The sequence below is a fragment of the Zootoca vivipara genome, chromosome 6 (genome assembly GCF_963506605.1).
Source record: "Zootoca vivipara chromosome 6, rZooViv1.1, whole genome shotgun sequence".
Lineage (NCBI taxonomy): Eukaryota > Metazoa > Chordata > Lepidosauria > Squamata > Lacertidae > Zootoca > Zootoca vivipara.
In genome coordinates this window covers 87,929,770-87,942,090 of record NC_083281.1, presented here as the reverse complement: position 1 = coordinate 87,942,090, position 12,321 = coordinate 87,929,770, and the positions used below count along the sequence as shown (strand labels likewise).

Here is a 12,321-nt window from a genome sequence, read left to right as displayed (position 1 = left end):
CAATTAGAACATGGCCATTTGTGTTGGGGGACCCTGCACCCCAACATCTCTGCAGGGGGAATAAAGAGGGGAAGGCCATGCCCCCCACACCTTCGCTGCCTTACGCCAAGTCAAGCATACACTGCATCGAGCTCAATAACGTCAACACTGGCTGGCAGCAACACTCTGGGTGTTTCAGGTATTTGCATCCCTACGGGGAGATGCTGCCAGAAATTGAACCCAGGGCCTTACAGTCTTTTGGCAAAGGGAATAATCTCAGCACACTCAGCCTTATTCCTAAGCATAGGGGCCGCCACTAAAAATAACCTAGAAGGCAGAATTTGGCCTATTCCCTGTTGGTTGTCCTTAAAAAAAGGTTCAGGGACATATAAAGGTGGATTCTGTTCCTTCTCTCCCAAGGTTCCAACTCCCACACTGAGAGGCAGTATGGCATAGTGGTTAGAGTTCAGAAGACATCTGAAGGCAGCCCTGTTTAGGGAAGCTTTTAATGTTTAACACAGGCATCCCCTAACTTCGGCCCTCCAGATGTTTTGGACTACAATTCCCATCATCCTTGACCACTGGTCCTCTTAGCTAGGGATCATGGGAGTTGTAGGCCAAAACATCTGGATGGTCACAGTTTGGGGATGCCTGGTTTAATAGATTATTGCATTTTAATGTTCTGTTGGAAGCCGCCCAGAGTGGCTGGGGAAACTCAGCCAGATGGGTGGGGTATAAATAATAAATTGTTGTTGTTGTTGTTGTTGGCCCAGGACCTGGGGAGACCCCCCCCCAACTCAGCCATGAAGCTCACTGGTGGACCTTGACGACCAATCCCTGCCTCTCAGTCTAACCTACCTCACAGGCTTCTTGTGGGGATTAAATGGGGGGGGTAGGGGAGGCCATGTACAAGCTCCGCAGAGGAAAAGGTGGGATAGAACGGCAATAAATAAAGGAATCGGGAAGCTGGAAATGAGCACAGATGCTTTGGATAGTCAAAGGGGCCGGAGTCGACTTCTCCTCCCACGAGGCCACAGGCGAGAGAGAGTGAGCTCCAGACCAGACAGGCCTCCGCCTTCCCGAAAAGCCTCCCCCACAGATAGATGGGCCTCTTGGGTCGGGAATGGGATGGGATTTATCTCGCCAGCGGCTCTGGAAACCGCCCCAGGCCTCTCCTGCCCACGGCTCAGGCAGGAATCCGGAACCAGACGCCCTTCGTGGCACAACCGGGCATGCTGCAGGCGCTTGCCGGTTGCCAGCACAGACCAGATGCCCCGAAGGGAAGCTCGGGAGCAAGGTCTGGTGTGTGAGAGGCATCGGAAGATGGAGAACAGAGGAAGAAGGGTCCTGGTGGATCAGGCCAGTGGCCCGTCCACTTCAGCATCCCCTTCTCCCAGTAGCTCCCAGTTTCCCCTTATGGGGAACCAGCGAGCACAATCCGAGCACAATTTCGCTGTCCCCTCGACGCCTTTATTGCCCACTGTACACCCTTTCACCCAAAAGACCTTTCGTGTGCAGTTTCCGCCCAAAACACACATTCTGCAATGCACCTGCTTCCCCAAAATTCGCCTGGGGGGGGGCTGTATCCAACACCATCTGTCCGCCGGCCCCCTTCTCTAGCACAGATGGAAGGATCTGAACACTGCACCAAATCCAAATGCAACAGTTGCACAGTTGCACCTCAGCGCATGACAGATTGTGCAATCCCAACAAAGCTCAACAAAGTCACCCGCAACCTGCAATATTCATTCTCTCATGCCGCAAAAACCCCACTAGGCAATGGTAACTTAGAGCTTCATTAGACGCAACCCTTTTATTCTGAATTTCCCCCGTAAAATGGGAACTTTTGCTTGCATTCTTTTTTGAGCTAAAATCTCCATCAGATGACCACAGAACGGTAGACTTGGAAGAGACCCCCCAAGGGTCATTTGCAATACAGTGGTACCTTGGTTCTCAAACGCCTTGGTACTCAAACAACTTGGAACCCAAACACTGCAAAGGCGGAATTGTGTGTTCTGGTTTGCGAACTTTTTTCGGAAGCCAAACATGCTCCGTTTTGAGTGTTACACTTCCAATTTCAGTGTCACACTTCCATTCTGAGTGTTACGCTGAGGTCTGTCTGCTTTTGCTATTTATTTTGCGTTTTTGTTTCGGCGGCTCTTTTCCGTTTTGTTTTTGTGGAACCCAGTTCAGCTACCAATTGATTGATTGATTGATTGATTGCGTGACTGCAGTGCATTGTTTATTGCTTTCATTTTATGGATCAATGGTCTCGTTAAATAGTAAAATCCATGTTAAATTGCTGTTTTAGGGGTTGTTTTTAAAAGTCTGGGATGGATTAATCTGTTTTGCATTACTTTCTATGGGAAAGCGCACCTTGGCTTTGGAACGCTTTGGTTTTGGAACGGACTTCCGGAACGGATTAAATTTGAGAACCAAGGTACCACTGTATGGCTGATACCTGTATTCTGACATTTGCAATCCAACTGATATCTGCACTCTGACCCACATGTATGTCCAGGACCAGACAATTTGGTTGAGGGACCATTGCAAATTTCTTCCCCATCCTGCCCACCCATGAATGAAGCTGTTGGGAGCCCTGTTACACCCAGTTCTGCCAGCTCCACAGTCAGTGCTGCCAGCTCCACAGTCAGAGTTTCCTCAGGACAGGGGATTAAATCTGGAGACGTCTTGTACCCCACCACTAGACCAAGACCCAACTGGCCTCTTACCTGTGGTGGGGAGGGGCTTGTCCGGGGAGACTGTTCCGCTGCCGTTCTCTCCACTTCCATACCCATCTGCAAGGGAAAGCAAGAATCACGACTTGAGTGTCACCTGAGCCAGCATAGAGTCATAACATTGTAGATTTGGAAGATACCCCTGAGGTTCATCTAGCCCAGGAACCCCCAAACTTCGGCCCTCCAGATGTTTTGGACTACAATTCCCATCATCCCTGACCACTGGTCCTGTTAGCTAGGGATCATGGGGGTTGTAGGCCAAAACATCTGGAGGGCCACAGTTTGGGGATGCCTGATCTAGCCCAACCCCCTGCAATGCAGGAATTGCACCAGAATAATAATAATAATAATAATAATAATAATAATAATAATAATAATAATAATAAATATACTGCCCTATACCCGGAGGTCTCAGGGCGGTTCACAGAAAAAATCACAACATCTATAATCAGAATGAAAACAACAACCCATTAACACACACCCCAGAAAAGAGCCACATTTTAAAAGGGTATAGGACATGCATCCCCAAACTTCGGCCCTCCAGATGTTTTGGACTACAATTCCCATCATCCCTGACCACTGGTCCTGTTAGCTAGGGATCATGGGAGTTGTAGGCCAAAAACATCTGGAGGGCCGCAGTTTGGGGATGCCTGGTATAGGATGTCAAACAGATGAACCAGAGGCCTGGTTTAAAAGGAACGATTTTGCCTGGCGCCTATAGGTGTGTAATGAAGGTGCCAGGCAAACCTCCCTGGGGAGAGCATTCCACAGACGGGAGGCCACTGCAGAGAAGGCCCCTTTCTGGTGTTGCCACCCTCCGGACCTCTCGAAGAGGAGGCACACAAAGAAGGGCCTCAGAAGATGATCTCAGGGTCTGGGTAGGTTCATATGGAAAGAGGCGGTCCTTGAGGTATTGTGGTCCTGAGCCATTTAAGACTTTATAGGTCAAAGCCAGCACTTTGTATTGGGCCCAGAAACTCATCGATAGCCAGTGCAGTCGGACCAGGATCGGTGTAATATGCTCAAACCGTCTTGCTCTGGTGAGCAACCTGACCGCTGAATTCTGCACTAGCTGAAATTTCCGAACCGTCTTCAGAGATGGAGAGTCCACCTCTTTCCGAGGGAATATTCAGAGTTCTGCTTAGAACCCTTGGCCTGTGCTATTAGACAACATAGCGAGATCTACAGAGCACTTCACAACTCAGTTGAATATCAATGGGTTTCATTTGCAGGTGATGCACTTTTGTTTATCACAAAACCTCACACTGGTATCCCAAGGCTGATGCAAACAATAAATAGGCTACTTTTGGTAAAAATTTCTTTCTTTCTTTCTTTCTTTTTTAAAAAATAATTTTTATTGATTTTACACATTACAAAACAATACACACATAACATATTCTCCACCTTCTTCCCACCCACCCCCCCACGGGCCCTCTCCTGCCACGAGAGAATCCCGTGCAAGTAGACAGTCGAAGGTGGTCCATTATATAGTTGGATTTGTGCCCTCCACCCTCCCCCCCTGCCCCAGTAACCCCTTCTTAAATTTCTGGCTACTCTGTTAACTGGGTTAAATCAGAACTGGTGCCAATGGGCGAAAAGGTGCTTACACATTCATTTAGGAAATATCAGTTCCGCATTATTCTGTTGGGAGCTGCCCAGAGTGGCTGGGGAAACCCAGCCAGATGGGTGGGGTATAAATTATTATTATTGTTGTTGTTGTTGGGTGGGGTATAAATTGTTGATGTTGTTGTTGTTGTTGTTGTTGTTGTATTATCATTATCATTATATTATTCTTTGTTCAGTACTTGGGTATTTTAATTCTGAGAGATATAACCCAGTTAGTACCAGGTAATAGGAACAAAATAATCAAGAGGTTTCCTTAGACCAGGCACCCCCAAACTTCGGCCCTCCAGGTGTTTTGAACTACAATTCCCATCTTCCCCGACCACTGGTCCTGTTAGCTAGGGATCATGGGAGTTGTAGGCCAAAACATCTGGAGGGCCGCAGTTTGGGGATGCCTGCCTCAAGACATTGACAGGTGGGAGTCATTAAACCTTACCTTCTGGGGAACGGTAAATGAATATTACTCCCATGTTATATTCCAAGAGGAATCACAGTCCATATTCCCAGAAAATATTCCCAGAAAATAAACTCATTATTAAAGAAATGCCTATGGGGTTCTTCAACTCCAATATTATCATTATTAAAAACGCAATTAAACAAGGAGAAAAGAATTAGGATGTATAAATACTAATGGGGGGAGGCAGTTAAAATTGTCAGATGATAATATTATCCTAGGGACCCAGGTGGCGCTGTGGTTAAACCACTGAGCCTAGGGCTTGCTGATCAGAAGGTCAGCGGTTCGAATCCCTGTGGCGGGGTGAGCTCCCGTTGCTTGGTCCCAGCTCCTGCCAACCTAGCAGTTCGAAAGCACGTCAAAATGCAAGTAGATAAATAGGAACCGCTACAGCGGGAAGGTAAACGGCGTTTCCATGTGCTGCTCTGGTTTGCCAGAAGCGGCTTTGTCATGCTGGCCACATGACCTGGAAGCTATACGCCGGCTCCCTCGGCCAATAATGCGAGATGAGCGCGCAACCCCAGAGTCGGTCACGACTGGACCTAATGGTCAGGGGTCCCTTTAATATTATCCTAAACCATATGCTACCTATGTGTGGTTTGACAGTGGGTACAGAGATGGACCCTTTGTACCCTTACTTTTGCCAGATATTGATCCATTGGGAAGATAATGCTATGCCCTCCCTTTGATCAATAGATAGAAAATATGATAGAAGATATTTCTTGCAACATACAAACAGATTGCTTTTAGATGTATGTTGTGAATCAACAAATATAATAATATTTGGAATGCACTTTTTCTGCTTTTTATCTCCTTCAGTTTATTTCTCCACTGAAAATAAAATATACTGTAATTACACCGAAAGTTTTCTCTCCCTCCACAAATTTGTCCAGTCCTCTTTTAAAGCCGCCCAAGCTGGTGGCTGTCATTGCTTCCTGAGGCAGGTAGTTCCACGGGTTAACTCTGCACTCTGTGAGGGACTTTATTTTGTCTGCCCTGAATCTCCAGACCTGCAGCTTTGTGAAAACGACATTCGGATAGCCAAACGTGGCGCTTTGGAAACGTGGCGGAAAGTTCCCCAGCCCAACCCAACCCTCACCTCCGGATGCCTCGTCCGCTAGCAGATCCTCGTCGTCAGAAAGCTCTGCGTATTTCCTCCAGCGCTGGCGCATGGCCTCCGATTCTGTGTCTTCAGGGAAGGAGGACTCATCCGGCCGCTTGGAGGCGTGAGCCACCTGAGAGCAGGGAAAGCAGAGCGGTTAGGTGGAAGAAGGGTGCCGTTTTCGTCTCGAGAGTGGCGCACCCACCTTCTCTCTCCCCTACCAGGACACTCGTCCCAGGCAGGGTTGCCACCACCTGCCGTTCTAGCCTGGCGCAGATCCTCTGCAACTTGGCCTCCTCTGCCACCCCAACCTGACCTCCGCCGTCCTTCTCGCTCAAGTCTCTTCCCACGCCAGCATGGGCGAAAGGCTGGAGGGGCGGCTCAAGTAAGTAGCCCAGGGGAGCTGGCTGTCTACCCCTGGCCACTGCCCAACTATGTGAGTCGAGGGGAAGAGCTGGGTATATAGGGAGGCGGGGGGAGGGCAAATGCAGGGCCCTCCTCCGCAAGGGGGCAGGGTTTGGTGCCATCAGAGTGTGTGCCCCACCAACCCTACCCCGACCTGTCCTGTATTTTGCCCGACTTGTCCTGTATTTTGCCCGACCAAAGGTGGCAGCCAGGCCCAGATGGAACATTCTCAATTGTTGGAACAGCCCTGAGGGTGGATTAAGCCCAAAGGGCTCCTGGCCATAATGGGGAACCCGCAAGCAGGATTCCAACACAAGAGCAAAGTCTCCCCTCCTGCGCTTTCCAGGGACAGGATTTGGAGGTACACTGCCCCTGGATATGATGCCTCAATGGGAAGAGGAGAGACAGCTAAGAACATCAGAAGAGCCTGTTGGATCTCTAGCCCAATGTACAGTACTGTTCTCAAAGATGCCCCAATTGGGGAGCCCTCAAGCAAGGACTGAGCATATCTCCAAACTTGTGAATCCCAGCAACTGGCGTTTTCAACATGCGATACAATAAAAGCCAATCTAATCTAGAGAGAGAAAGATACAGAAAAGCCAAAATAAGAGAGAAAAACCAAAAAACCAAAAGAGGGAAGAAAAAATACAGATATAAAAACCCTCTGATCACAATTGTGCCATATCCTTTATACAGTCGTACTTCGGGTTACGAACCACCTCGGGTTACGAACTCTGCAAACCGGGAAGTATTTTCGCCGCGCACGCATTCTGCGCATGTGTAGAAGCGGCGTGCTTGCGCTTTGCACATCCGCAAAATGGAGCTTCGGGTTAAGACCATTTCGGGTTACGAACTGCGTCCCGGAACGGATCGTGTTCGTAACCCGAGGTACCACTGTACCACAGTGGTACCTTGGTTTTCGAACGTAATCCATTCTGGAAGACCGTTCGAGTTCCAAAAACCGATGTGCAAAAGGCGGCCCGCAAATTTAATAGAGAAGATTGATAAAAACATAACATATACACGCAGCAGAAGCAGTTCGACTTCCGAGGCGTGTTCGAAAACGGAAGCATGTACTTCCGGCTTTATGGCATTCAAGTTGGCGAAACGTTCGTCAATGGAGACGTTTGAAAACCGAGGTACCAGTGTACAGAAAAGCAGTCTTTCCCAGCTCTCACCTGGGAATTCCTCTTTCTTTCCCCTGTCTCCCCCGCAGAGCCCCTCGTCACCCCCCTGCCACCTCTCTGTGTATGTCTTTCATCATGTCTTTCATAGAGGACTTCCAAAAAAGTTAAAAACAAAAAGAGCTATGTTAAACAAACTACGTTAAGGGCATAAAAGGAAAATCCAAAACAAAAACGAAAAACAAGTGGGCTTCCCATCCAATATCTGCCAATTCTATATATATATACAGTAATAATACTTCAAATTAACCAGAACAGACACAACAGGATAAAGTTTAGGTATATCAAATTACATAACTTCTTATCATTCTGCCTGGCATAATTCTTCTCAGGCATCACAGCAACTGGTGTTTAGAGGTATACTGCTTTTGAAAGTGGAGGCTCGACATAGTAAGAGCTTGCTGGATCAGGCCAAGGGGCACCGTCTAGTCCAGACGCCTCGTCTCACAGCAGCCAACCAGGAACCCCAAAAGGAACCCCCTGAGGAGAGCAGCAACTTGGGATTCCCCAAAATTGACATTCAAGGGTATACTGCCACGGATAGCGGAGGTACGACATGAGAAGAGCCCCTTGGACAAATCAGGCCAAAGGCCCATTCTGATCCAGGCTGCAGGGGATGAAGCTACTACAGCAGAGACCCACCCCCCTTGGTGCCCGCCTGGGGAGAAAAGGGTCTCCGGGCCGCAGCACCAAGGGGACTGAGACAGAATGGGCGACACCAGGATGCCAAGATCCTCCTTGGGCGATGCTTGAAGTCAAGGAGCCGAGCTGAGGGTGCTCGAGTCACCAGGAAAAACAAACTGGGGAACAGCAAAGTCACTTGGGAGAGGCTTTGATAAGGAGCAGAGAATCAAGGAGCTCCTACAAGCAGGAAGGTGGAATGTTGTAGGGTCCAACTCTGTGTGTGTGTGTGCGCGCTACATCTTATGCACAGCGAGCTCAAGCTGAACGACAGCAGAGTGATGTAGCGGTTAGAGTTTCAGACCAGGAGAGTCCCGGGTTCGAATCGCCCAGCCACTTGGGTCACGACACTCTCTGGGCGTGGCCTTGGGCAAGTCGGTGCCTCTCAGCCTAACCTACCTCACAGGGCTGTTGTGGGGACAGAATGAGGAGCGGGAAGAAGCACGTACGCCGTCTCAAGCTCCTCGGAGGAAAGAAGGTGGAACGTGAATGCAAAGAAAATAAAAAGATATAAATACAGCGGTACCTCAGTTTTGGAACATACAGTGGTACCTCGGTTTAAGGACACAATTGGTTCCGGAAGTCTGTACTTAACCTGAAGCGTACTTAACCTGAAGCGAACTTTCCCACTGAAAGTAATGGACAGTGGATTAATCCATTTTAGACGGGTCCACGGAGTACTCAACCTGAAGCGTACTTAACCCGAGGTATGAGTGTTATTGGTTCTGGAAGTCTGTACTTAACCTCCACGGGTCCGTGGAGTACTTAAACTGAAAGTACTTAAACCGAAGCGTACTTAAACCGAGGTATGACTGTAATCCACCCCGGAAGACTGTTCCGAGTTCTGAAACATTTGAAAACAGAAAACTCAATAGCTGACAGCTAGGCCTCTGGATCTTGCACTCAGCGGAAGCCGTGTGGTATGTTCGACTTCCGGGGCGTGTTTGAAAACCGAAGCATTTCCTTCTGGGTTTACAGTGTTCAAAAACTGAAATGTTCAACTTCTGAGATGTTCGAAAACCGAGGTACCACTGTCGGAGCAGGAAGTTTGCTGTCGCCCCAGGGCACCGGAGAACAACTCTGTGTCTCTCCAAATCGTCCTCCTTGTGGATTCATTGATTAAAAATATTGCTCGCCCTCACTCTTTGCCAGTACAAGATCCCAGCAGGTCGGTTATGGGGCACAAGAATAAAAGCAGCCGGCTGAACCGTTAATATAAACTCTTGGCGCCCAGTGGAACATGGCATGAGGCAAAGAAAGGGCAGCTTTGACTGCGGAAGGGGGAGTAGCTTAAAATGCAACGATCGAGCTGGCAAAAAGCCCTTCAAATTAGTATTATGAATAAATTTATGTAACGCCCTTCATCCCATGACCACAGGGTGTTTTGCAACGTGCCAGGACAGATAAAGGAAGTCTTAACCCATTGCTGGAATCAGAGCAGCAAGAGGCAACGGCTGCACCTGTAAACATAGCCGTGGCCATGGATAAAGCATTGTTATTAATTGTTATTAATCCCGCTTGTGGGTTTTCTACAGGTTGGCCACTGTGAGAACAGGATGCAGGGACTGGATCCCTTTGGGCTTATTCAGCAGCCTATTCTTAAATTCTTATCACCATTTCCCAGCAAAAGTCTCCAGTGCGGATTAAAACCGGGGTGGGGGGGTGGGGGGGAAACCAGGTTTTTTTCCAATGCTGTTTTTTTCTGGAAAAATCGGAAAACAACAGTTTAATATAGTTTGAATATTCCATATACTTTCCCCCCATTTTTTCTGGAAAAAAACAGCTTTAGGAAAAAACCTGTGGAAATCTGGGGTCCGTCCCCCCAATTTTTCTGGGTTTTTTCCAGGCCTTCCCATCTCTAGCACGGATACTACTGGCCCAGAGATGGAAAGAAGACAAAGTCCTGGAGACGAATGGTTGAAGAAGAGGATGGACTATGCCGAAATGGCAAAACTGACCGGGAAAATCAGAAACCAGGAAGAGAATAATTTCAAGAGAACACTGTAAACAACTAAAAACTTTGGCAAGATTTGAGTAACGCTTGTAATGTACAAGAATTATGGTAAAAATTGGTTAGTTAAGAAAAACAGAGAAAATAAGAGAAGCAAGTTGGAAAAAGGTCGATAGTGGTAAGCATGGAAGGGAGGAGGGCAGTCGAAAGATTCAGGGAATCCTAAATGATGATGTTGGTGTTTAATGTTTGAATGTCAATTCATAACGTAAAACCTAATAAAAAAGATCTGACTAAAAAGTCTCCAAGGAGAAACTAGAATTTGCCCCCAAGTTTGACGCTACCTGTTCAGGGCTCAGCAGAGACCAGGGTTTCCTCTCCCACAAGTACGAGTGTAAGATTTTGCTAGGGAAACGACAGCATTCCCAGTTTCCTGCTGTTCCGTGCAGCCTCTGGGCTTATTCTGTACACATCGGATCTTCGCCCGGGAATGTGAGAGGCTGCGTCGCTCTCCTTTTCCTGGACTTCTGACTCCACTGTTTACAATTTCTCCCTCTCTCTAAATATATTTATGTATCGGCCAACTGAGGATACGCTTCCATGCATCGCTTGAAGTGGCTCTCGTTGCACAAAAGCTCTTCCCCGTTACAAATCTGCTCTGTATCGAAGGTCGCTGCGAGGCGCCCGGTTCAGGTTTTTGCTGCGACAGGCTCAGCATGGCTGCCTCTCCTGGCAGTTTTCTGAGTCACCCGGGAGGCCAGGAAGCAGATTGGTCCAAGGAGGCCTGTTCAGGTTGAGCAAACAAAGATAAGAGGGGAAGCCTCTCCGGAGCAAAAGCACAAATCTGTTTATTAGATTACAAATGGCACATTCCTGAAAGCAGGTTTTCCCATCACCCATTCTGCTGAAGTGGACAGAATAGATGGAAATATCACCAGCCCAACTGTGCCAGTGGGGATTCCCTCTGACTCTGTTTTCATTAACTACTCAAGTTTCTAGTCCTTATGACCGGGATAAACCATGAAGGCATCACAGCGTTGCCTGATCAGGAGCCACCGAAGGGCTGGATGGAGCCCAGAGCAGTCAGGTCATAGAACCATAAGATCACAGAATTGGAAGGGATGCCTGAGGGTCATTTAGTCCAACCCCCTGCAACGCAGGAGTAACAGCTAAAGAATCACAGTCAATCGGCTTTTAAAACAACCTACAGCGAAGGAGAGTCTTCTGCCTTCTGAAGGAGTCCAGCTCTTTCTGGCAGATGTTCTGCCTAGCTCTGCCGTGCCTCCCTCATGAGGACCAGAAGCACAGCAAAGGCATGCAAAATAGGGAGGTGCAAATTTGCACCCTTCAAGAAAGCCGCCACTGTGTTTCACTCGAGGACTGGAGGTATTTTGTTTTGCACGGAAAACAAAAGATACCTTCGGGGAATAAAGGCACTATGGTTGAGAACACGTCTGGCACAAAGTGGGAGTTGTTATGCGTCGTCCGTCCCCCCGAAAAAGCACTGCGGGGGCCACATCCATCGCTCGCTCGCGTCCCAGTGCCGATCCTGCTGGGTCTCAGAAACCCAGCGAGTCAGCCCTGTGGCAGGTCATGCAGGCCCGTTATGTGCGCGCACGCATGTTGGGTCTGTTATGCAAGGCCGTGCATCTGCAAAGCAGCTCAGGGAGGTGGCGAGAGTTCACGTCCACCGCAGGCCAAAAGCGGCGTCGCAGCAGCAGCCACAGGGCTGGAGGGCCAACTGGCCCCTGTCCACTGCGCACACAGGAGAGCCCCCTCCACCTCCGGCCAGCCCCCAACCCCATTGCTCCTGCCTTGCAGCTGCAACAACCTCCTGGCAAGAACTTCCCCGACATTGCTGAGCAGCGGAGTCATCTCGGAGGAAGGGGGAGACGGTGAGCTCATCTCCCCATCACTTGCCTCCCACGGCAGTCCAAGGCCTTGCTAACCTCCAGGCCAGGAAGGAAGGAAGGGGCTTGCTCTTCCCACACCCACACCCCTCCTCTGGGGCCAGAGGCTGAAAGCTGACCACTGCTGCTACCTCTGACCCCTGCAGGGACACAGAGCATCTTGCTCAATGTGGCAGACTAGGGACTCAGGGGTGTCAGCTCTCTCGAGCACCAATTTCCTCCACTTTTATTTTTTATTGATTTTACAAATATAAAGAGGGTGAAAGAGGAGAGCGCAAAATATGGTCTGAAGCT

At 48.8% G+C, this 12,321-nt stretch overlaps 1 protein-coding gene across 15 annotated transcripts in view; it reads right to left on the bottom strand.

Moving 5' to 3' along the window:
- The window catches only part of HSPG2 (heparan sulfate proteoglycan 2), a 202,675-nt gene that overhangs the window by 154,465 nt on the left and 35,889 nt on the right, over positions 1–12,321 (bottom strand). For 14 of the 15 annotated variants that reach the window (XM_060276274.1, XM_060276279.1, XM_060276277.1 and 11 more), the window contains exons 2-3: positions 5,894–6,029; positions 2,712–2,777 (exon numbers count right to left, since the gene is read on the bottom strand). In XM_060276274.1, coding sequence (XP_060132257.1) covers positions 2,712–2,777; positions 5,894–6,029 — 202 coding nt within the window. Of the gene's footprint in view, positions 1–2,711; positions 2,778–5,893; positions 6,030–10,461; positions 11,072–12,321 lie in introns of those variants that run through there. The other variant, XM_060276283.1, reaches the window with a different exon arrangement.